At 38.2% G+C, this 26,320-nt stretch overlaps 2 protein-coding genes and 1 pseudogene across 3 annotated transcripts in view; 2 read left to right on the forward strand and 1 right to left on the reverse strand.

Annotated features, from left to right (window-relative positions):
- Positions 1-2,026: 2,026 nt before the first annotated feature.
- Positions 2,027-17,541, forward strand: LOC122655985 (protein-S-isoprenylcysteine O-methyltransferase A-like). The gene is made up of 4 exons (XM_043850395.1): positions 2,027-2,269; positions 3,821-4,064; positions 17,080-17,208; positions 17,447-17,541. The coding sequence occupies exons 1-4, from the start codon at positions 2,077-2,079 to the stop codon at positions 17,535-17,537; spliced, it is 657 nt and encodes a 218-aa protein (XP_043706330.1). The 5' UTR covers positions 2,027-2,076; the 3' UTR covers positions 17,538-17,541.
- Positions 13,744-13,852, forward strand: LOC122657176 (annotated as a pseudogene).
- Positions 17,542-19,987: 2,446 nt separating the features above from the next.
- LOC122655984 (UDP-glycosyltransferase TURAN) overlaps positions 19,988-26,320 on the reverse strand; it is a 28,678-nt gene continuing 22,345 nt past the window's right edge. The window contains exons 6-17 of one of the 2 annotated variants that reach the window (XM_043850393.1): positions 23,972-24,120; positions 23,783-23,872; positions 23,606-23,672; positions 23,460-23,523; positions 23,247-23,361; positions 22,245-22,411; positions 22,041-22,151; positions 21,887-21,948; positions 21,747-21,799; positions 21,566-21,641; positions 20,719-20,847; positions 19,988-20,196 (exon numbers count right to left, since the gene is read on the reverse strand). In XM_043850393.1, coding sequence (XP_043706328.1) covers positions 20,173-20,196; positions 20,719-20,847; positions 21,566-21,641; positions 21,747-21,799; positions 21,887-21,948; positions 22,041-22,151; positions 22,245-22,411; positions 23,247-23,361; positions 23,460-23,523; positions 23,606-23,672; positions 23,783-23,872; positions 23,972-24,120 — 1,107 coding nt within the window. In that variant the 3' untranslated portion in view covers positions 19,988-20,172. Of the gene's footprint in view, positions 20,197-20,718; positions 20,848-21,462; positions 21,493-21,523; positions 21,642-21,746; positions 21,800-21,886; positions 21,949-22,040; positions 22,152-22,244; positions 22,412-23,246; positions 23,362-23,459; positions 23,524-23,605; positions 23,673-23,782; positions 23,873-23,971; positions 24,121-26,320 lie in introns of those variants that run through there. The other variant, XM_043850394.1, reaches the window with a different exon arrangement.

The raw sequence follows: 26,320 nt of genomic DNA on the forward strand, positions 1-26,320 counted from the left end.
TATTTCTTTTGTCATAATAAGAGCTATGAGGTACCATTTCTTTGTGGCACAACTTCCTCATAATAAGTGCTATGAAGTACCATTCTTAGTTTCTATTTCCTTTTACTCAACTTCTTCCTGCTGTGTGGCATGTGGTGGTGGACCATGTAACATTGGGTTCTTGAAGCTCTCAATTTTAATAATAGAAATACCATTAAAGAATTCCCCCAGCCCCTCCAAAAAAAAAAACTGTACAATTAGTGTAAAACTTCCTTTTTAGCTATTTTTTTACAGCTTTTCCGGTGTTTAGAGTATGCTTCAAAAGCGTCTTGATTCAGTTCCTACAGCTTGGTCGTGTAGCCCCTGCACCAGTGCCGGGGGGGGGGGGGCAATGAGAGTGTGTGCAAGGTGGGTATTTTGATTTCATGATGGGCGGGGTGGCAAATTTGCATGTTCCTTTATCTGGGCGTAAGAACCATGTAACCAAGTTGCATTCTTTTTCCCTTTCTTTATATATAGACTTCAAAAAATACGATCAGAATAATCTTAAGAATGTAAACCCTCTTGCAGAGGGGGTGATGACGTGCTCTAAGAATCATTTGTAACGAATCATGGTTATACACATTGGTACCAGTGGGCATATCGGCGTTGGTCTTGGCTGATATTGATATGATATTGATACGAATCAGGTTAATATAAAACATAATTTAAAAAATGATCTACTTTTTAACTGATATACCTAATCCGTATTGGTATCGTATCGGTATTGGGTTTTGGCAATATTGATACGTATTGTCTGATAAATACACCGATACAATTCTAATATTTAGAACCATGGTAACAATCCAAAATAACAAGAGGAGTCCATGCTAAGGCAAATGGTAAAATCTGGACTATTCAAGAATCTTATATTTCCAATATCAAGCTCTTGGACTATTCCTCAATAAAAATAATAATCTTTCAAGATTTCAACCAAGGGGTTCTTTAAAAAAAAATTATGTGCTTATCATTGGAAAAAATGTATTGAATTTCATCCTTCTACTTTTAAATGGTAAAATGAAACCATCAAAGTGGATTGAGCTGAAATTTACCAAACAAATAGATGATGATAAGGACAACGGCCCACAAACAACAGAAATGAAACATAATTTGCATTCAGCTCTAGGTCTAAGGTGTCAATTTGGGACCGGAACTAAGAACTGACTTGCTAAAACTTAGAATTAGAATGCACAATTAATAAACATGACTATTCTAGGTTCTAATTTTGGAACTAAGTAATAAACACAAGTCTATTCTGGGACGAATTTCCCAATGGTTAACTGAAAGATCAATTAGGAGCCAACTAGAACTAGAACCACCAGGACCCATTTAACAGACTCTATTTAAGGTAAGTTTTAAAGCTTATGAGGAAGAAGGACTTCACGAGTTGGGTTTGGCGTGTGAGTTGTTTGACAGATCTATATGCATGCTTAGGAGTGCGAGATTTTTCTCTTTTATTTATAACATATATATATATTTTTTCCCAGTGAAGATAAATCTTGACATTCCACATAAAAACTGTATGAAATAACTTTATTTTTTGAAAACTTCTTTTACCTGACATTAAATAATTTTTAAGAATAAAACAAGGGATATCACCTTCATCCCATCATACGGTTATGTACATGGCAATGCTGATGCACCATTTAGGAATTAGAATCACACTATCACATTAAATTTACCTTAATATGGTGAGCACTGAGCAGAGCTCCTCTCCCATGCACTTGTGCGCCACATGGGGTGCAGTGCATATCGTACTGCTGGGGAGCTCTGATCTACATGTCCGCACACATCCCGACGTGCTGGCATGTGGATCGAGACCTCCCCAGCTGCAAACAGTGCCGCGCTGAAGAAGAGCCCAATCCAGACCAAAATGAGGTTTCACTCGCCATTGGTTAACAACCGGTCTGGTTTAGAAAACAGTGACTAGACCTGATCAGGCCTCAGTTAGACCAAAATCAGGTGTGGTTCTTCAGCAGGAAGGAAGGAATCAAAATCCTCTCGGAAAGGCTGGAGCCTGAAAGGGGTTCCAAGTTCAAACTCCAGTTGCAGTGTTCCATGCTCTATCGATTCGACATTCTCTCATTGAAGTTGTTATTCCGCTCGATTTCAAAATCAAAAATGTTGGAGATGTTTGGCTACACTGCTATCAGGCAGTTGTCTCAGATGATTGCGTCTGTTGCCTTCTTTCATAGTTCAGAGTATGTTCTAGCTGTTGCTATTCATGGTAGATCCAATGTTACTTTGAGCTGTACGTGCTCTCTCTTTCTCTCTCATGTTGTTGTATAGGTTTCTATAGTATAGGAAACAAATGGGTAACTGGGTGTTGCGTTGTTACCAGGAGAAATGTTTTAATTTAGTGGGCTCTTATAGCATTTTTTTTAAAACTTTTTCACTTTGACGATTCAAATTGTGTTTAATGGGATTAATGATGAATACTTTGTGTTCCTCACTTCTACTGCTTTATGGGCTCTAGGCCATCTCTAACTCTGGTGTTTCAATTAATTGTTTTGAGGCTGTGTTAGGGTTTATTGAGTTGGTTTCTTTGGTTTGTTCATCTTATTCCTAAATTTCATTAGGATACATGGTTGCGATCCCGGTGAGTAATGAAATTTCTTCTTTGCGTGGTTGGAAAGAAAGTGTTACAAATAACAAACTGGAAAACTAGCGTCATGGACAGTAGCTATTCCAACAAATAGAAAACTCTTGAGGAATCTAGGTGGTTCTTGCTTCTTGGCACCAAGTTTAACCCAGTTTCAATTTTGGCTGAAAATGGTCATTCAGTGAGCTAAAACATTCCACCTCTCTGAGATTATGCATAAAGGTCGTTGTTGGGAAAGGAGTTGGCGAAGAATCAGTGGATTTCTGCTTATAGAATTATTGTGTGTTGTGTGCCAATGAGTCTGTAAAAGAATTTTGATCGAGTTAATGATTAAACTAGTCTACTTGAAGAGTTGAATTCTCACTCGGTGTAGTTCTAGTTGATTTGCTGGATAAAATCCATTAAAGGAAAAAACCTACTTCCAGTTTGTGATGGACTGATGGCAATCTTCCAAGGTTCTGGCATAGGCTGCTTGAAGCCCTCTATGGTGCTCTTTGGTGACTACACCAATGGCTTCACTGTTCTTAGTTAAAATTAAAACCATCTCACCTTAAGGTGTTTCTGTTGAACCATAATGGGTCCTCTGCATGTTGGACAAGGGCAAGAATATGCTTCACAATGGCTACATTTAAGGGTTGTTGCTCGGTGAGATGATGAAAATTTCAGGCTGCCGTCATAAAGACAGCAGGTTTGAGTGGAAGTGTGGCAAATTTTTGCAAAAAATCCAAGATTAGGACTGATTCTAGTCAAACCATCCCAGGATCCTGAGAAAGAAGGACTTGCACCGGGTTATGGCCCTACAAAAGTTGCATTCAGTGAAGCAATGTCTGAGGTCTTTAGCATTGGATACTATCATCGTTGGGTAGCTTGAGAAATTTGGGTGAACAATGGAGACTTCCCATTGGATTCCAGTAATGCCTTTTCTTTTACTCAATTTGTTTACTATTTTTGAGAACAACGGAAATAAATCACAATTTCGAATTTTGAGTGTGTTTGTGTCTTTCAAAGTGGTTGTTTCATATCAATGTGCTTTTTAATGTATATGGTTGTTTTATACATTTTGTGGAGTGCTCATCCCTGTATATTCTTGGACGTACTTCTCTTTTTCGACAGAATGTTTCAGTGAACTGTTAAATTTCTGCCCTCTCTGCTGAACATTGGGTTTTTCTAGTTTAAAGTTAGATTTTGGTTAATTTGCAGCTCTTCTAATCAGCAAACAATATGTTTTGGCAATGGGCTGTTCTTTTTTGGAATACTTTCTCGAAATACTTCTACTGCCATGGTTGAAGGAATATTGGTGGATAAGCAACACTGGTCTTGCTCTGGTGCTAATTGGGGAGGTAATACGCAAAGCTGCTGTTATAACAGCTGACCGCGCGTTCACGCACATGATCAAGGTTCGTCATGAAGACCAGCATGAGTTGGTTACTCATGGAATCTACAGGTACGTGCTTAGTGCTTGTAGAACTCCATCCTATTGTAAAACTTGTGGTTTTCCAGGAGAAATGATCAAGTGTGGATTGCAAGGTTTCAAGTGCTGGTATGGGATTGGGCAGATTTGCTGATCATTATTGCTGAACCTGGCAAAAATGGAGACTCAGTGCTTTCTTCCAATTGATCTCCCACAATCCACCTTTCTGCCTAAAAATTGTTAGGACCCTGACTGGGACTGTCCTCTTTAGATTCTTGCATTAAATCAAAAAAGAAAATAAAAATGACTTGGGTCTAATTCATCAGACCAAAGTCAAGTTTGTTTAGGGTTCTACACCAGCTTACAGTCTTGGTTAAAAATCTTTGATTTAGATCCTTTTCATATTTTTAGGTGTTTTGCAGGAATCCATAGATTGGGACATGTAGATGCAGGTCTTTTTTTTTTTTTTTCTTCCATTCTTTTGTGGCGGATTCAGTTATGTTTCCACATATGAAATGTTTTTCTTCCTCCCTCCCCCACCAAATTGATCAAGAACATACTTATTATTTTATCTTTTCAAAATAGATGTTGGGAATTGGGGTGGGAGGGGGGTTTCTTTCACCTGCTATATGGTTTACGAATGTCTTGCATCTGATCTATTTATATTCCTTCAAAATTCTATTTGTTTTTGTCAGGTTTCTAACAGAAAAAGTAATTATGCAATGACGGTGGTAACTGGTAACTCAATATGTGTGGGACTAGAGACATTGATCAACTCCAATAATTTTCATGACTTTTCATCTTTTTTTGACAGAATATAAAATGGTTCATTTAGTTATATATTCAAAAAACAGATTATATATTAGGTTTATATCGTTATTCTTAAATTTGATATTTGTGGATTGCTTTATGAAATGATTTGAAACAATATCTAATACAAGAAACCAGTGTTAGCTAAAAAAGAGAAACAGAAACAAGAAGAAGAGAGGAGAGAGAGCGGCAAGTCTTGAGAAGAAACAAACTCACGGTTTGGTCAGTCTTCCAAACCATGACCACTGTGATCCGTTATATAAAGTAGTGAGTTCAAGAAATTAGAAGAATACCCCATACTACTAAACATTACATAAAAGACTATTAAACCCAGAATTATATACCCTAAATACCCACTTCACTTTTAACACTCCCCCTCAAGCTGGATCATATACATCATCCATGCCAAGCTTGGAATTGCCTTTCCGGATAGTGGGATTAAGCATAAGTTTGGTAAACATATCACCTAGTTGATCTGCAGAAGAACGAAGGGAGTATCAATCAACTTCCTCATTACTGCATCCTTCACAAAGTGTCAATCAACCTTACTATGTTTGGTCCTTCTGTGAAATATCGGATTGCTTGCAATAAAGATAGCAACTTGATTATCGTATAATATCTTCATAGGCTTAGTAACCAGAAACCCCAACTCTTGAAGCATTGATTTCAACCACATTAATTCGGCTGTAGTATGAGCCATGACCCTATACTTAGCCTTAGCACTAGAACTGACCATAGTTGTTTGCTTCTTACTCCTCCACGTGACAAGATTGCTACCAATAAAAGCACAATAACCTGTGGTAGACCTCCTATCACCGTCAGCACCAGTCCAATCTGCATCAGAGTATCCAACCACATCAGTATGTTGATGAGGTTTGTAAATGAGCCCTTTTACTGGAGCACCCTTAAGATACTTTAATATTTGATATACCTCGCCTCCCAGTGAGCCTTCTTAGGTCACTTCATATACTAACTATTAATCCCTGTTAAGATTATCGTGTTTTAGTTATTTGGGGTTATGGGTTATTTCTATCTTTTATGGTCTCTCTAGTTAGTTCTGTTTAATTTTATGTCTCAAGGGTATTTTGGGTGTTTCTTATTGTAATTCACTTAAGTTTGATTATAAATAAAACCTGCCTCTCACGATTTAGTGATTAACTAAATCGTGAGAAGTCTTCTCTCTTTCTCTCGGTTTTGACTTCTTCTCTTCTCGGATCTTCTTCTTTCTTCTTTGCTTTCTTCTTCTAGTTCTATTGCTACGAGTTAGGTTTTATCTTGATTCGTTACATGGTATCGAGCATTGAATTCCGATCCACGAGATTCTCCTTTGCTGCTGCTTGCTTTGAAGGTTCTTCATCCCTTTATTTCTATCGTGGTCTATAGCAACCATATGTTGCTTCTATTGATCTCGAACTCTAGTCATATATTCATGAAGGACTAGAGTTCCCTGCTATCGCAACGATTGTGTATGTTCCTGTCGTTGTTCAAGTCCTTGAAGATTGGTTCCTTGCTTGCCTAAAATCTTGACAATCGATATTCCAAAACCCTGTGGAAATCGATTTGTTTTTCTTCTGGGATCTGTTCTTCATTATTGCTGCTGGATTTACAGTGATTATACATCATTATTGCTGGTTATCTTCATCAAAGATTATACCTCTGTATTGGGCTGTTCTGCCCTATTCTTCAAGGCTATCGATTTTAACCTGATCAGGGTTTACTTTTGGGCTGTTATCGACATTGGTGTTTACATCTATTATTTTCCCTAATGGCTGATTCTAAGTCTTCTACCGACAACTTTAACATTCAGATTACCAGTGTGAAGCTGAATGGTGCTTCTAATTATCTTCTTTGGTCTCAAGCCTTTGAGGTCTATATCATTGCTCGCCGGAAGATGAAATACCTTACCATGGCACCTCTGGAATATACTGATGACAAATATGATGATTGGAAGTTTGAGAATGCAACCCTTCTTTGCTGGCTTTGGAATAGCATGGAACCCTCCATTGCGTCTAATGTTATGTTTCATAAAACTGCCAAGGGTGTTTGGGAAGAACTCAAGGAAAGCTACTCTCAAGATACAAATCTGTCCCGAATTTATGACCTCTATGAGAAATTCTTCACTTTTAAACAAGATGGAAAATCCCTTGGTGAGTATTACAGTTCATTGAAGGGGATGTGGGAAGAACTTAATGTATACCAGCCTATCTCTACTGATGCTGCTGTAATTAAGTCCCAACGATCTGAATTTTTGGTTGCCAAATTTCTCTCTGGGTTAGACTCTGATCTTCAATCCATCAAAAGTCGATTGTTGACTGGAGAGAAGATCCCCTCTATGAATGAAGCATATTGTCAGCTCCAGAGAGTTGTATCCCCTTCAGTGGTGAAGTTTGATTCAGCTTCTCCCAACAAAGATAATTCTGCCCTTTTCACTTCTATTGGAGGGCGTAGCCGTGGTGGTGGTGGTACCTCTTCTCGCGGTTGTGGATCTACTTTTGGGCTTGGTCGTGGAGTTGGTTCTGGAGGTCGTGGGACTATGTCTAACACTGTTGGTTCTGGTTCTGTTGATGCTGGTTCTAGATGGTGTACTCATTGTAATCGGTCTAATCATACTATTGATAATTGTTGGCTCAAACATGGCAAACCACAGTGGGCCCGTGAGAAGTTTGCAAATTCTGCCGTATCTGATGGAGGGGCTGATTCTGTGCACTCTTCCGACCTTGCTCCGGGATCCTCTACTGATGGTGGTAACTCTTCTAATGACTTAGTCTCTCAACTCTTACAACGAGTCCAGCAACTTGAGACTTCATCTTCTACATCTACAGCTGTCCTTGCCCACTCAGGTACTACTGCTTGTTTTGCGTTCTCATCCTCTCCGTGGGTCATTGACTCCGGAGCATCTTCTCACATGACCGGTAAGCCTAATTTGTTTTCATCTTACACACAGTCTTCTATGTCCTCTCGGATTTCTATTGCAGATGGATCCTCCATACCAGTCACTGGTCATGGGAAAGTTTCCTTGTCTTCTGACATATCTTTACCTAATGTTCTTCATGTTCCCAAGCTTCCTCTTAATCTTTTGTCTGTTAGTCAATTAACTAAAACTTTGAATTGTTCTATAACCTTTCACCATTCTTATTGTGTCTTTCAGGATCTTGCAACAAAGACGAAGATTGGTGGCGGGTATGAGAAGGGTGGCCTCTATTACTTTGATTTGGGAATTACATCTATTGCAGCGGTTGCTACTTCTCCTGGCATATCTCCTTTACATTGGCACTATCGGCTAGGACATCCTCTCTCTAAGCTGCAGCACCTTGTTCCCAGTTGCAAGTCTGTCTCCCGTATCGAGTGTGAAGCTTGTGAGCTTGGCAAGCATCATCGTACTGTTTTTCCTTTGAGTCCAGAGTCTAGGAGTACTTCTTTATTTCAGTTGGTTCATTCGGATATTTGGGGTCCTTGTAGGGTCAAAAGTTGGTTAGGGTTTTCTTATTTTGCTAGTTTTATTGATGATCATTCTCGGATGACATGGCTGTACCTCTTGAAGGATCGCTTTGAATTTGTGTCTGTCTTCAAGCAGTTTTATAATGAAATTCGAGTTCAATTTGGTGTTCATTTAAAAGCTTTGCGTACTGACAATGCACTTGAATTAATTCAGCGTGAGGTCTCTCATTTTTGTTCTGACAATGGCATTATTCACCAAACTACTTGCTCTTATACACCCTAACAAAATGGTGTGGCAGAGCGCAAAAATCGCCATTTGTTAGATGTCACTCGTTCTTTGATGTTTCATATGCATATTCCCAAACTCTATTGGGCCGATGCGGTGTTGACAGCCTGTTTTCTGATTAATCATATTCCTTCTTCTATTCTCAATAATCAAATTCCTTTCAGCATAATGTTTCCTGATCGAGCTGTTTTCTCTCTTCCTCCTCGTGTCTTTGGTTGTCAGTGTTTTGTTCATGTGCTTCGCCCAGGGCTTGATAAGTTATCTCCTCGGGCTGTTAAGTGTTTATTGCTTGGCTATTCTCGTACCCAGAAGGGGTATCGATGTTTTGACCCTGTTACTCGCCAACAGTTTTCTTCTGCTGATGTTACCTTTTTCGAGAATTCCCCTTATTTCGTTGGTTGCTCCATTGATGTTACTCTTGATGTGGTTGGTCGGGTTGTTGCCCCTGCTCCTCTTCCTCTACCGATAGCTGCCCCTCCTATACAGGTTTATGTGCGTCGTCACCAACAACAACCGCTGCTTCCTCTTCAACCTATTGAGGCCGCCCCTTTACCGCCACCAGCTGATTCTTTGACTGCAGATCCTACTGTTGATGATCTCCCTATTGCTCAGAGAAAAGGTACTCGTACTTGCTCTACCCGTCCTCTTTATCCTCTGGCAAATTATGTGTCTGTTTCTCATCTTCCCCTTCATTATCGTGCTTTTACTACTGCATTACATTCTACTTTTATTCCCTCTTCTTATACCATTGCTATGTCTCACCTTGAGTGGAAAAATGCTATGCATGTGGAGATGGAGGCTCTCATCTCTCGTAAGACTTGGTCTTTGGTTGATCTCTCACCTGGTAAGGATCTTGTTAAGTGTCGTTGGGTGTACACAGTGAGGTACAATCCCAATGGTTCTGTGGAGCGGCACAAGGCTCGTTTGGTTGTCAAGGGGTTTACCCAGACCTATGGGGTCGATTATTTTGAGACTTTCTCTCCTATTGCAAGGCTGAATTCAGTTCGTATTTTGCTTTCTTTGGCTGTTAACCTTGACTGGCCCCTTTTCCAGATGGATGTGAAGAATGCTTTCTTATATGGTGATCTGCAGGAGGAGGTGTATATGGAGCAACCTCCTGGTTATGTTGCTCAGGGGGAGGATAGTGTCCGAGTTTGTCGCCTTCACAAGGCAATTTACGGACTAAAACAATCTCCCCGTGCCTGGTTTGATAAATTTAGCAGTGTTGTTGCTGGTTGTGGATTCTCTCAGTGCTACTCTGATCACTCTATCTTTGTTAGACGACAGGGGTCTAATGTGGTCATCTTAGCAGTATATGTTGATGATATTATTATTATTGGTAATGATGCTTCTGGGATTGCACAGGTGAAGACATATCTACTTGACAATTTTCAGATTAAGAATTTGGGTAACCTCAGGTATTTTCTTGGCATTGAGGTTGTTCGCAGTTCTCGCGGTCTAAGCTTGTCCCAAAGAAAGTATGTTCTTGATTTACTTGATGAGACAGGTATAATGGGTTGTAAACCTATTGATACTCCTATGGACCCTCATGTCAAGTTTGGTGCTTCTGATGACAGACTTTAGTGATCCACACCAGTATCGACGCATGGTCGGTAGACTTATCTATCTTACAGTTACTCGTCCTGACATTTCCTTTGCTGTGGGTGTTGTCAGTCAGTTCATGCAGATGCCTAAGCAAGTTCATTGGGAGGCTGCTTGTCGTATTTTACGTTACCTTAAGGGTGCTCCTGGCAAGGGACTTGTCTATCGCCGTCATGGACACACTAGCATTATTGGATTTTCTGATGCCGGTTAGGCTGGATCTGATGGTGATCGTAGATCTACTACAGGTTATTGTACTTTCTTTGGTGGTAACTTGTTGCTCGTTCCAGTGCAGAGGCTGAGTACAGAGCTATGGCTCACACAGCTGCTGAATTGATGTGGGTTCGTTCCTTTACTCATGAACTTGGTTATTTCAGTGATCAACCCATGGAGATGTACTGTGATAACCAGGCTGCTATCTATATTGCCAACAACCCTGGGTTTCATGAACGAACCAAGCACATTGAAGTTGACTGTCATTTTGTTCGCGATGCTGTTCTAAAGAAGTTGATTACTACTCCTTTTGTTCGATCCCAGTTTCAACTTGGAGATATGTTTACCAAAGCTTTGTTTCAACCACAGTTTGCAAGTGGCTGTTCCAAGCTGGATCTTGGTGATGTCTACACTCCAGCTTGAGGGGGAGTGTTAAGATTATCGTGTTTTAGTTATTTGGGGTTATGGGTTATTTCTGTCTTTTATGGTCTCTCGGTAACAGTAAGACAAATTAGTTTTCTGACTAATCTCTTGTACCGGTGCTTGTCATCAAACTCCTCGCCATCATTTGTCCCAAACTTTAAATGCGAATCCATACGCATATTAACCAGTTGGAAACAATCATACCAGTCTCAGACAAAAGATCTAAACGTATTTTTCTATGAGATACTAATCCCTTTTTTACTCCGAAGCACTTCAATACTAAGAAAATACTCGTAAAAATGCTCATGTAGATAAGATTTCACCTCTATAATCCTAGATGCATCATCCCCAAATGTGATAATAGCATCAACATACATAACCAATACAATTACCCTAGAATCCCAGCGACGAACAAACACAGAATGATCAGAATAGCACTGCAAAAACCCGCATTGAGCAATAACTGAGCTGAATTTATCAAACCGACTCTAGGTAACTGTTTTAGGCCATAAATTGTCTTGTGTAACTTACAAACTCTTCGAGCATTCTCCTCCTGAGCAACATACCTTGAAGGTTGCTTCATATACACCTCCTCATAATTTTTAACATCCAACTGATATAATGGCCAATCATAATTCACAGCTAAAGAAATGAGCACATGAACTGAATTGAGCCGAGCAACAAGAGAGTAGGTCTCCAAGCAATCCACGCTATGTTTGGGTGTAACCTTTTGCAACCAAACGGGCTTTTAGTCATTCAACAAAGCCATCTGGATTATACTTAATAGTTTACACCTAGCAACACCACATAAGATCTTTACTAGAGGTAAATCCACCATAGTCCATGTCTGTCGAGAAATCAAGTATCCAATCCCATCTTGTTGGGATAAGGCTGAGTTGTTGTTGACCTCTTACAGCTATGGTTTTGTTTGTTTGGAGGTAACATGCTCAGAAGTAAAATAAAGTAAGGGAAAAGTTGTTGTCTTTTGGCATTAAAATAGTGAGAACCATTGTAAAATCTTACACCCCTTATTTATACTGATGGTGAAACAAACTCAGAATTTACAATTTTACATTCCTTTTATTTATTTATTTACTTCTGCCCTCTTTTTTTCCTGGTAAATACATCTGCCCATATAATGTCGAACTGAGAGGAGCCTATTTTGGAGGCCCAACAAGAGTCGTATGCCTAAGCCCCAAATGAAAAAAAATCCTTTGCCGTAGGTTTCATAAGCCTTTATCAGCTGATGATGCTGTTTCAGCCCAAACTAATTTGATCATACAAAACTGCGTATGACAGTATCAGAACCTGAAATCAGTACCTGTGCTCAAAAGAAGAAGAAAGAAAGTAGAAGGACAGAAGAGAGAGAGGAGAGAAAAGAGAGAGTGAACAAAACACCCCACGCTTATAGAGAACAGAACTAAATTCTAATCATGGGAGGGGGAAGCTTTATAGCATTAAAACTATAACGAAATTACAAGAAAGGACATATGCTTATGTGTAAATTACACTCAAGGATATAAACCATAAAGATACTGACAGAAGTACTCCTTTGACACTAACAATCCTTTAACACTGAGAATTTGTGGAGTTTATGGTCCTTATACCAGTAAATCCATGCTCATGAGGTACTAGAATTAGGGTTTGATTTGATGGTTGATCCTATTGAAGTTTTTGGCTGATTGATCAACACTTCAAGTCATTATAATGATTTTATCATACTGGTCCGGATCTATGTTTCATTAATGTTGTAAATATTTGAATCTGAGATGGGAATGCATTATTTAATGTATTTGACACTAAAAGTTATGATTAACTTATTTTGCTGAATGATTTAAGTTTTGTGTCGGTACACATCTTTTTTTGGGTAGACAAAGAGATGGATTTTTAGTGCTGAATTCCAGCAGAAGTCTGGGTAGGCCTGGACCTGCAAAGGGTCATATTAGTGTTTAAACTCATTTTTCTTTTTAGGGTATCAATGAAATTCTTTGATGCTTGCTGCCATCTGTGATAATATCATAATAGTTTTCAAATCCTAGAGGTTTTATGCTTTAAAGTTGAAGATTGGTAAGTCAACCCTTGGTTTTCAACTGATCCTTTCCGGCGAATTAGATGGTCTTCCTGAGCAGGCCTTTTATTTGGAAGGTAACATCGATGAAGCTACCGCAAAGGCTATGAACTTAGAAGTGGAGAGCAATTTGAAGAAATGACCTTAAATCTTTGTGTACTGACTCCTAATACGATTCCAAATAGAAAAACTTCAATCATTTCGATTTATTTGAGTTTAGTTTGAAAGGGGAAAAAGAAAGGTAATATTTATCCCTAAATATTAATCCGAATCGCCTATGAATCTCAATGACCAAAATTTGGCAATTAACGCAGGAAGGAGCTATAGAATACGTGTTAACATGTTGGTTAACCGTATTCTGAAACACGGAAAAAAATCATTGGCTTATCAAATTATCTATCGAGCCGTGAAAAAGATTCAACAAAAGACAAACAAATCCACTATTTTCCTTCTTTTCTTCTCCACACTTTTGGTTTTCTTTCTGCAAGATTACTGCTGATGATATTCCTATCCAATTGTTATTTTTCATATGGTTTTGTTAAAACCTGTAAAATACCATCATAAACCATACCACCGGAACACCCTGTCAACCAGTAGGGAAATCTTCTCGTTGGTGCTGATTTTCCAATTATTCAATAAACTCCAATTTTCTCTCTTACCACACCATTCCTACCACTTTGCTTGCTTTGAAATCCTCTAGGATGCTTTCTTTCTTTGTTCCTTTCTTCTTTTTTGATAGGAAACAAAAGGAAATCTTTAGTAGCAAGATGCAGGCTTAAAGCCAAGAAAAAGAAAAGGCACAACTATTGACAGCTTGATGAACAAGAAAGACCCTCACCAAAAACCACTCCCTTTAAAAAAGAAAAGAAAATGTATCTTCATTCTTCAGAGACATTCGATAAAAACGAAAGAATACAGACAAAATTAGCATGGCCCTGTGCAAGGATGACATGCACAAACTGGGAAATGATCCCTTTTTTTTTTTTGTGTGCTTATCCAAAAAAATAAGAAAAGAAAAGAAGAAACACAGACAAACAAGCCCTGATGAAAAACAAACTTAAGAAAAATTACAATATTAACTTGTAACACCAGTGCTTCTTTCATGGAACCCTAATTCCTCTCTTATATAGTAACTTTTTTCCTTTCTTGGATTTCTTGGAGCATCATCCATTACCTTCTTTTATTTTATGAATCACTGAAATCAGCCTCAGTGCTTAAGCTTGACCTTAGATCTCCTTAAGCATTGCAAAATATCCTATTTTATGTTTCCTTGCATGGTAAATATACTCTTTACCAATCAAAATTATGTACGTGCGAGCACACCCACGCCCACACATGCATGCATGCAATTCCTTTCTATGTTTATTAAGAAAAAAGAATAGGAGAAACAACCTAGCTGTTATGGCATAGTGGTATGAATTGTTTAGGGTAAATTACTGATCACCCCTTGGTTTTCAATTGAAACTCAGATCACCCCCTGGTTTTTGAAAAAACTCCAATTACCCCCTCTACAGTAATGTGTTAAGTCTGCTGTTAGTTATTGGGGTGAAAGGACTATTTTACCCTTGTACTAAAACATAAAAATTAAATTTACAATAGTACCCTTCCTTCATCTTCAACCTAAAATACCCCACCCTTTCCTGCAACTCCGCTGGCAGCACCACCACCACCGCTGGGAACAGTAACAAATCACTTCAAACCGGAATTCCTTCTCTGCAAATTTTGATCGCATCACATAGAGTTCCAAAACCAGCGGAGGGGGAGAGGAACAAATAAAATTCCCTAGAGCCGAGAAATCCGTGATGAGAGGGTTAAGGGGAGATAGGGATTTAGGGTTTTCAAAATCATCACAATCGTTGAATCTATATTGGGGAAATTGGGTCTAGAGAAGTGAACGTAATTGAAGAGAAGATGATCGACTACCTGGGTTCGATTAGAATCGTAGCAGGAGTTGTCAACGCATGCAGACAGTATTATGGTTTTGCTGTTGTAGCTCTTACGGTGGTGGCTCCTGCAATCGATGGTGTTTCCTGGAGCGATTCGAGAGCCGACCAAAGATGCAGACATAGAAGGTTCTGGTTACCCATCTCCGTCCATGCCACAGCGGAATCACCCATCTCCGCCTACATGAGGAACCTCCAGAGCAACCATTGGAAAAGCTTTTGAACTCTAGATTCCAGATGTATTCCCATCTGTGCCCATCAAAGATGATCTAACCATCACCTCAATGTATCCAGATGAATTATCACTTCTAGGTTGTGGTATGAATAAGGAGCCCATTTGATTTTCAAGTAGAAAACAAGAACCAGAGGAATTGGAATAGAAAAATCCCCAACAAGTACAGTTTGAACAGAGATGTTGGCAGTAAGAAAAATTCACATATTTAATTGGATTTGAGAAAATATTTTCGAAGTAGCTCAAGCTGGCACCTAGACTTGTGTACAATACCGTTGTCGATGAATTCGATTGAATACCACCGGTGCCATTTCTTGATGAATTAGAATTACAAGGAGAAGCCAAGGGATGGGATTTATCTGATGGCAAGCAACCTTGTCTGCTATCTTGATTAATGCTGCGAAACCCAGTAGGACATGAACAAACACCTAGCCTTGATCCAGCAGAAGCTGTGCGCAACCCAATTGAGCCACAGATGTAAGGAATTTGACAACGCGATGTCTCCGTCATAGTTTCTGATGTCTTCGTCGCCTCTGCCATTTGGGAAGCTTCCATCACCACGGGCGCCAAATCACCACCACCATTGCCACAGCGGCGATGTCTCCGTCACAATTTCTTCTCTTTCTTCTCTCCGGTGACTCTTCTGCTTGAGATTGAGTTGCAGGTCATGGGAGGAAGAGAGTGGCGTGAGGAAGAGGATCAATTTTGGGGTTTTTAGATAAGAGTAAAATAGTAACTCAACACTGGTTAAGGGTAGTTTAGGGATTTAAATTTATTTAACTGGCTGACATCATCACTTAATAACAGCATAAAACTAATGGTAGGGACTAATTTGGCATTTTGGGGTCTAAACCAGGGGGTGATTTGAGTTTCGATTGAAAACCAGGGGGTGGTCTGTAATTTACCCATTGTTTTATGTTGTTTAATATACAAATAATTGCAGTGGGCGAGCCTTGGTGCAACAGTTAAGTTGCGCTATTGTAACCTGTTGGTTGCGGGCTCAAAACTTGAAAACAACCTCTCCTGTGAAGCAGGGGGTAATGCAGCGTACATTTGCCCCTCCCAGACCCTTCAGTAGCGGGAGCCTTGTGCACTGGGAGTCTGGGACGCTCTTTTTTTTTTTTTTTTATAGTATACAAATAATTCCAATTCATCCTGAGAAACAAAATTAATTTAACAACCTGATGGCCTACTAGGAAAGTTATCTGGGGACTGAATGCGCTCTGCAAAGCTATCAAAGGAAAACCATTAAGCTGAATGAGACAACTCAAAAAGTGGAAGGAAATTAAAACCCTAAGGTCCTTTATTTGAGAAAACTGTGTAATTCAGTCTATGATAAAGGAATATGAGGTCAATATGGAGATTGAACAATGTTAATGATTCTTGCATGGGTGATACCATTATATTAGCATCATTTTTATTGTCCTCAATATTTTGCTTAGTTTTTCCAACATGCTAAATAACTTAAATTAGAATATTTTAAAGTATTTATAGAATCTTTGCAGTGAGTCTCAGCTCAGGAATATATGATTATGTTTTACATATTCATCAGTACTGAATATTATTAAGTGAGACTGGTGTGTGTGGATACTGTTAAAAGAGAATAATTGTATTTGGAGGGCACAACTGTTTCACTAATATATGTTTCAGAGTGTCAAGTGAGGATGTTCTCATGAAAGCACAAAGCAGCCTTAGTTTTATTGTTCCTTAATAGTCCTAAAGGAGCATTTTAAAGTCCATGATTCAAGCTATTTCTTATTTGAACTGCTGAATCATGTGGCCTTCTTTTTCCTATTTTCTTACCCTTTCCTTTCCTTTCCTTTTCTTTTCTTTTTTTTGGTGGGGAAGGGGGGGGGGGGGGGGGACAGGGTTAGTTTTCGTTTTCCTTTTGGATTGCCTTAACATCGTTTTTTTATTCACTTTGCATGGAAGTCTTGAGGTGCATATATTTGTTTGAGGGAGAAAAGTTTGTTTTGTATTCATGCTTGGAGCATATAGGTATTAATTTGTCTTGGCCTTTATTTGCTCAACAGATTTGTCCGTCATCCAGGATATTCTGGCTTTTTCATCTGGGCAATTGGTACTCAAATAATGCTATGCAATCCCATATGCATAGTTACTTTTATGCTGGTTACTTGGCGCTTCTTCTCAACACGGATACGGTATCCTTTTTTCTTGTTTATGCAGGAGAAAATGAATAGTAACAGAAGTATCTCATGAAACGTCCTTCAGGGACTGCCCATTTTAACATTTTGTAAGCTATGCTTAATCTTTGCCTAGTCCACCTAATATTTCCAGAGTTGCAGTCCTCAATTAGTGAGTTCCTCCTAGTGTTGAATGAAACATCATTCCTTCAATGGGACGTTTATCTTGGAACGTTTCCTATATATAGGATTGCAGATATGAAGAGTATTACTTGAGGCAGTTTTTCGGATCTCAGTATGAGGAATATTCACGACGAGTGCCATCTGGCTTGCCATTTATAAAGTGAATGCCTGAGAAAATTGTGAGCATCCCATTATCTGTCTACCATTGCTTGTTCACTGAACTTCAAAACTTCTTCCATGAAGTGATCTGTTTCTTATCTTGATTGCAGCTGTGAACAGGTGAAGGGCAACCAAATGTTGATTATTGCCCTGTAATAGCACCAGTAACCTTGGGTGGAGAAAGGATGCTCAAAATGGATTCTTCTTTTCTTCATGGGAGGATAGAATGTGAGAAACATGGCACCTGGAAGATGAGAATAGCACGTAGGTTGCTGCCAACTGGACAAATGTATAATTGAGAAATAACTGTCAGCTCTGTATTGTGATTGTGTTCTAATACATTTTAATGTGAAAGAAAAAGAGCTCATTTGAATATTGTTTGTCTGCCTTTATGTCTGTTTAGCGTGCCGATTTTAGATGTTTGAGTATCAGCTTCACACACATGCTCATCCAAATGATTTAATAATTGGTTCCAAAAAAATAAAAAAATCAAGTATTTTTTTTTTTGTCTGCTGGGCAGGTATCAACAGTGATCCTCGACGCAGAATGAATCCCTGGTTGTTGTTTACGATGTGTTCTACATGTAGTAGGTTATGATTGGAAACCATGTTTATCTCTTTTTTGTAAGTGTTCAAGGGCCTGCTTTTAAAAAAGCAGGACAAAGTGAAAACAATCAAGAAACCCCATATCCCAAGGAAGTATCACGACACTCTCTGGTCATGGAACATTTATGAAATCGTGTTAGGTATTTCTAAGCTTATTTTATGTGTTTCTATGTTTATGGTCTCGTATGTCTCTCGTATTCTTCACTTGTCAAGGAACCATGCTCTTTTTCTTTTTTCTTTCAAGGCTACAGTATTACAGGATTACAAAGCAATAGAGGGATACAGAACTGTAGAGAAGTGAAGGATCAGAGGGCAAGAAGGGAGCTGCCGACTCTGAGGACGAGAAAAGAACAGCTGACTGCATTGCATCAACCACTGATTAGTGGCGTCCATCACCGTGCTATAGTAGGGAACAAGACTGCACTGCAGCAGGGTGATGTCACCAGCCACAGAAGCAAGGGGCTATCGATGGAACTATGCTCTTGAAAGTCCATATTATTTTGCAGGATCAAGTTTTCCTCCTCCCGTGGTATGGGATTCCATTCACAACGGGCGTCAGAAGGGCGGGAGAAAGCATCACAAGGGTGTTTTGGGAGTTTTCTAAAACCCTATAGGGATTTGTAGACTTTAGGATGGTGGGTAAACCGTCCTCTATAGGTGGAAGAAAACTGTCCTATTTTTCATATCTTATATTTCTTTGAGATTGGGAGTGGGAGGGGGGGACACTACCAGGCTGCGTAGCTTCTGCTATTGCCTCCTTATGTCTCTCTCTTCCATCCTATGAAATTATATATTTGACCCTTACTGTGGGAGTGTGGGGGCATGGTTTTAGGTATCGGTTTGGGATTGACCAACACTGATACCTAAGCCATCACCTGATCGGTGAACAGTACAAAGGGTATTATTGTTAAAATACAGTCAAATATTGATATCTTTAATAGCAAAATCGTCTTATATGACCGATCAAATACTGATCCCCACCAATACTGATACCAATCCCGATCCGACTGATACCTAAAACCATGCTATGGGGAGAGAGATAGATAAAGGGAGGAGTTAGCATACACTACACAGACAGACAGGGAACTCAATCCCTTCATTTTCTTTGCTATAACTACCAATATTTGTATGTCCTAAAATTTATAAAAGGGCAAATTTGCTGCACTTTTCAAGCATGCAGACCTTCATGCATTTTTAAAAGTAAAAGAAACTTGTAGTTTGCTCATGATTGAGGATACACAGATAGTTTTGTTCACTTCAGTTTCAAAATCCAATCAGAAAACAAATCAAGGATGGGTCTGCTCTCCTTTTCACTGACCTAATGAATGGTGAATGATAAGCGAATAGTTTAGTACACTTCGTTTCAAAATTCATCCAGAAAACAAATCAAGGGATCTGGCCTCTCTTTTTTTTTTTTTTTCCCTTTTTTTCTGATTCATGGTTCCATTTAAATCCAGTTTGACCAACCAGTTGAATCGGGTTCTAAAACTACACAATACACAAATAATGCAAATTATGGTAACTTTGCAGGAATACAACCACATGGGAGGTCCAACTTTGTCAAACCTTTGTCCAAAGTACCTGTTGTCCATGAATCATTGTTGCTAATAGCTCCGAAACATGTGAGCATCATTGTCAACTAAGCCATTAACATTACGATTTTACAAAGGATTTTCTGAAATTTGTTAACTAAGACTCAACATTTTTGGAGAATCTATCTCATTCTAATTTCCTACTCATCAATCATGCCGCCAAATATATTCTATAATCTTCATATAATCAGTTTACAAGAAAAAATAAATAAATAGAAGAAAAATATGAAAAACAGAAAATCTCAAAAAAAATGTACCATAATTCTCTCTTCTAAATATTGTAGATGACAAGCTGGTCTAATCTCTCAAATATTATTGCCTGTTTTGCCTTCAAATTGAAGAGTACTGTAGATGATTCATAGTTCTTTTCTGTCTTAAGAACTTCCAATAAAGATTCTCCAAACATTTACTTCTGCTGAAATGAATGGAACTTCAACTAGACATCAAGTGCAGTTTTTAGAGATGACCTGCAATTTCAGTCCAACCAATCTAATTAGCTTAATGGTATCTTAAGCATTTGTCATGTATGCTTGCATGTTTCACACAAGTACCATGAGAACTGTGGAAAGGAGAAAATATGGAGGCATTTTTAAAAATTCAACCAGCTGACTGGCAGGACCTTGAAAAATATATACGTCCAGAACTTTGGTCATTTAGATGAATTCCGTCATCCAACAAATTATATAGTTACAATGGGTAAAAGATATGACTGGAAAGGACCTTGAAATATATATTCGTCTAGAACTTTGGTCATCCAACAAATTATATAGTTATAATGGGTAACAGATAGTTCATCTCTTGTGTTCTAGGACAGTCCACAAGAACTCAAATTCTTGAAGGATTATAGATCAGATTGATGCAACTTGGCCAAAGCTTCGTTTAATTGAACGGTTTGAACCACAGCAGCCACCCACAAGGTCAGAGGTCAGTGTGATAAAGCAAGAGATTGCCAGAACTCTTATACACACACACACACAGATTTAACTTGCCTCAGATATTAGTGGTCTAGCATGCTCCTCCCACTCTGTAGCCCATCTGGCAGAAGATCCTGTTTGCAAAGCACCACTCCTCAGTGACTTCAGGCCATCACATTCATTAGGGAAACCCTTAAAGAGCATCTGCATGGGTTGACCAGTGGAACAATTGAAAGAATCACTCAGGAAAGTAAAATTAGAAACAACTTTACGACATAATCAAACTTCATGTAAAAAACATGCAGAGAAAAGGAAATCAATCTTCATTTCAAACCAGATTATCCCAAATGTCCTATCCCAAAATTTTCTTATATCACCTGGTCCTAGTCTAAACCAAAAATTAAATCACACTGACTTTTGTTTATGCAATGAGATTTGTCATTCATACTGATGACTGAAAACTCAGGAAGCAATATGGATCAAAGCATCAGGAGTGTTACAATTGCACTGTTTGGGTTCTAAACTTCTAGTTGCCCTTGAACTTCCCTCTATTACCAGGCAAGCAGATTGCTAAATCCCCCACCCAAGAAAAGGTTAGTGTCAATATTGGCAAAGATTTGAGGTTGAAAGATAGCCTTGAGCCTCCTACATTTTGATACCAGATTAACCACATCAAACATGTAGACTTGATTCCAAGGATGCAGATAAAGGTATTGGATAAAAAAATAAAGAGATACTTCGTGCAAGGAAAAAGTGGTGCATATACAGCAAAGAGGTGGTAAGGACACCGAAGACTGCAGTCACAAGAAATTCTGAAAATTTGTCTGGGCACTACTACAAACATCCCCCCTGACCCAACCCTCCTCCCCCTCCAAACAACAAAAAAAAAAGGAAAAAGAAAAAAAATCCAACAATAACTTACCAGGAGTTCATCAGCCAGCTCGGATGATGACGAAAAGAGAAGTCCATTTTTCTCATTTTTAACAAGCTCCTCAATGCTTACATAGAGTCAAAATAGATTAGATTAGAATGAAGAATGAAACAGCATTTCGAAACAAGCAAATACCATAAGGTACTGGAAAAATAGAAATCAAGAGTTTTACCATGAGAATGAAACAGCACAAACTGGCAATCCACACCCAAACATATCCACAACCTAGTAACAGTTATTTCCAAAGATGTCTTCACAAGTCAGATATTCGGCTTCAAATTTCGCAAGAGTCAAAATAAATGATGAAAGTACCTTCATGGGGAGGTCCAAGCCAGAAGAGGATGTATGAAGACAAACCCCCAAATCTGCTGATCCTATAAGTATAGCAAAAGAGTATAGTTATAGCTAGCAAAATAGTAGCAGAGGAAACAAAAAGAGATCAAACAATCCACAATTAATAGCCTACCAAGAAGTAATGGATAATCCTCAGCAGATAGCCACATAGTACGGAAAGCCACACGTTTCAGATGTAACCTCCTTATTTTCTCTTCATATTTCTCTCTTTCTGGCCCTTTACCTTTTACGGTTATGGTAGTTGAGACACTCAATCAAAATTCCCCATGACATAGCAAATTTCGAACAAGAAAATAACACAAATAAGAAGTCCTACCAGTAATAATAAACAACAACCTTGGGTATGGGTATTGTCTCCCACTGTTGACTTCTTTCCAAAAATCTTCTTTTTCAGTTGAGTCATCCTCATTTAAGATTGCAGCAACACGCCTATCATACATAACTGCTGCTTCCAATAGCATACCAAAATCTTCATCTGGCGTCCTGAAATGAACAATCAATATCCAAGACACTTCATTTGAAAACCTTAGTTAACTCCACTGCAGATTATGTTCATTGAAGTATCCAACCCAAAAGCTTAAGCTATTAGGTGGAGAGGCCTAACTGGTATATGAATGCATCCAAGGTCTCAAAGTTTTCAAATATGGGATTATTCCCAATAATATTCAGCCAACATCTTTCATCTATATTATCATCAAATTATATTAGTCATGTCACACCTAATTTTGATGGGAGGAATATGCATTTCACATATGGGTTCGTTTTGATAGGCAAACATGTAACCAACTTTTAGTGAAAAAATGGCTATGCTGTTCAAGGAAACCACACTAGGCTTGCCATAATTTTCGAATGAAAGCAGTAACTTAATTTTCTGCAACAGCAAAACTTATAGCCAACTTAAGTACCTAACCTTCTCTAAAGTTTTCCTTGCAAAATTATCCTGTTTCATTTTCGATAATGGTATTTCATCATTAACCATCATTGTTGCAAAAAATCCCAATATAGCAACCACTACACAAAAGAATCAGAGAAAACTTATTCTTTATCAGTAAAGTAGCAACATTGCTAAGGTTTTTGTGGTTCATTTTCCCTCATCTTTCTTGACATAATATGCATAGTCTTATGGTTTGATTAGAAATTTATTTTGGTGCCATTTTGACCATTTCCCCGGAATCTTTCAGTTTCGGCCATGGTAGAAATGGCCACTGAAATTGAAATTTAGAACCTTGGGCATCAGTATGCATCTCAATCTTGGAAAGATATTTGAGTCTTTGGCCAAGGCTATTTCACGTCCACAAAAATCACCATATGAACTCACCAGCTTGTACTACTAACAATGAGGGCTGGCCGGTTCGGCTTCAAGAAAATGCCACTATCAATTCGGGTTGTAAAGAGAGTCTCATTCAAATCACTGCTACTGATACCTAGGTTTCCTGCAAGAAGAATTAAACTTACCCTGAATATCACTAATTTTTCACTGAACTGCTTCAGAAACAGGAAAAAGTTGATCTATCACTTGATTATACGTTACCAGTATTGACACAATCATAAACACCATGAAGATGAACAAGTTCTTCATTTAGTCTACAAAACAACTAAACAGGTCGAGATGTTACACCTTAAAGCTCCTGTTAGAGATATCATCATAGAAACTTGAAACAGAAACACTTTGCTAACCTCATGCTTCTCCTGAAGTGAAGCAGGACGAAAAAATTCAGGAGGCTGATCATATAAAACAGTTGCGCTGATCATTTAAATCACAGAAGAGAAAACATTAAACACTTCAGACCCCAAAAAATATCCTAAAAAATGCAAACAGCAGGAGACAGTGAACTTGTCAGGTGATCTGCTTACTTGATTCCCCAGTTCTGAGCTAATTCATGCTGCATTGCCTTAGTAACACATAAGGAACCATTTGCCATCTTTCCATAATGCTTCTCAATCCTTTAAAAAAGAACTACTAAAAGAGTTAAAGGATTTGTGTCAAGGTGAGAGACAGACTGTGAAAAACCATTAGTTTTTGCAGGCAAAGACAGTTAATACCATTTGTATACTGCCACAAAACGACTGCTTCTTCCAAGGGACAAACCCAGTAGAGTATATCCAAAATTATGCCAATCAACAACAAATGCAGAACGCCTCAGCCTGCTTGCCCATTTTACAGCAACCAATGTTGGAACAGAAGGTGGATTCTGTGGAAGGCCATGGCAGAAACATAGAATCAATATTGAATTAGATATGTGAGGATTAGAGCTGCCAGCCCAAGAAGAGAAGCATAAACAAAATTCAATGACAGGCAGTATTGCAGCAGTAACTGTATATGGAAATGAAATAATATGAAGAGGATAACCTTGAGAAAATATCCCAAATTAGTGCAATGGTTCTTCTACATATCTCTATGCTCCAGAAGAGCTAGGCAAAGACAAGGTTTAAAGTATCGTATCATATCGGGCTGCGTCGGCCAAGTATAGATATTGGAAGGCCTCGATACGATATGGTACCGATATTAAACTGAAAAAAATGTATCGACCAGATAAGGTCGATACATGTAGGGATGTAAACGGAAATTTGAAAATCTGTATTCGATCCGTGTTCGTATCCGTTTAGGAGAATCCGAATCCGTCCGAAACTAATCAGATACGAATATGATAATCCCCCTATCCGACCGATTATTATCCGATTCATTTAGCAATCCGACAGTAATAAAATATCTGAAATATATCTCTGTGTTCGTCTATCCTTTTAAGTTACCTTATTGGATTTTTTTTTATCTTATTTTTATAAATTTATAAGTTAAGATAATGTGCTTCTTTTTCTAGATTTTCTATTGGTTTATATATATTGTTTTATGCAATGTGATACATGGAATCACATATCTATTAAAATAAATACAAGATAAAATCAAAAGTAAAAAACGTAAGAAAATCAAAGACTAAGAAGAGTAGAAGAAAGGGTAGTTGCTAAACTCTCAAGTCTCAACCCTAACCCTCATCATAAAAATGGTAAAGATGTCAACGGATAGTTGAAAATTCGTATTCGATCCGTGTTTATATCCATTTAGGAGAATCTGTATTCAAAAAATCACTATCCGGAAACTACCCGAATCCGTCTGAAAACCGACAGGATATTATCTGAATCCTTCTGAATATAATTGGATACGAATATGATAATGCCACTATCCGACTGAATTCGATCCGTTTACATCCCTAGATACATGGTCAATACGCTTTATACGCCATATAAAACCTGAAGAACACGATCCGCGACTCTGCAAACACTTGTCAAGAGTTCAGTATTGCTCTCGATTTGTTTTTTTTTCTGCAAAATTAACTTGATTACTTGCTTCTACCATCAAAAAACGACTCTAGCAGTGTTGATTTCATCTTCATTTGGAGATTGAATAGCTTGCAATTAAGGATAGAAACTAGATCTGCACAAGAACAGGAGCAGGTAACCCTCAAAACTCTGATATTTTTGCTCAATTTTTCATTTTTAGTGTCGTTTTTTTGCAATTGATTGGAAATCAATCTTTTTGAAAAAAGTAGATGAAAAATGATACAAAAAAGAAGACAAAAAGTGGTATTGAATTTGAACAAAAAGTAGATACAAGTATTCACAGCTGTATGGCACGTGTAACCCCACTTGCTTGTCGCACTTTTGGATAAACCGCTTTCTTTTGTTACCTTATTGACGAAGGGGAGGGAGGGTGATTTGCTTCTTTTTTTTTTTTAGCTGGAGAAAAAGTCTTCACTGCTTGATTCGCTGAGCCCGGCTCTGTAGGCAGCTTTAGTGTGCGGTGGAGGGAAGGGGCTTAAAGCGACAGAACTCATTAGATTAATGAAAAATGACCCAAATAATTGCATCAAACAGGGTTTTTGCAATGATTTGTGCATCTAAACACTAATTCTTCCCCAAAACCTAAAATACATGTCTTTATGAATTGATCTTTTCCTTAAAAAAAAAATGCTTGTCAACGATTTGATAAAATTATATGTGATGGAGGGCAATGAGATCTCTTAATTCCAGTATTTTATATTTGTAATTTTTTTATTTTCTATTTTTGTGTAAATAAAAATGGACTCACTAATTATGGGAAAAAATTATGCCAACGGATGTTAAATTTGTCTGAAATTTTTTCTGCAAAACATGAGTTCTTTGATTGCAGTGTTTTCTGGATCTGTATTTTTTTGTTCATTTTTAGTGAAATAAAAAAAAGAGAGGAAAGAATATGAAAAAAATATACAGATAATATGTGTTTATTTGTCTGAAAATTATATGTAGAGGATGAAATATATTCTCTCTTTGATTGCAGTATTTTTGTGAATTTGAAATATTTTTTCTTTTTTGGTTTAAACAACAAATAAAAAGTAAAAATAAGAAAAAAATAATGAT

The sequence above is a fragment of the Telopea speciosissima genome, chromosome 3, assembly GCF_018873765.1.
Source record: "Telopea speciosissima isolate NSW1024214 ecotype Mountain lineage chromosome 3, Tspe_v1, whole genome shotgun sequence".
Classification (NCBI taxonomy): domain Eukaryota; kingdom Viridiplantae; phylum Streptophyta; class Magnoliopsida; order Proteales; family Proteaceae; genus Telopea; species Telopea speciosissima.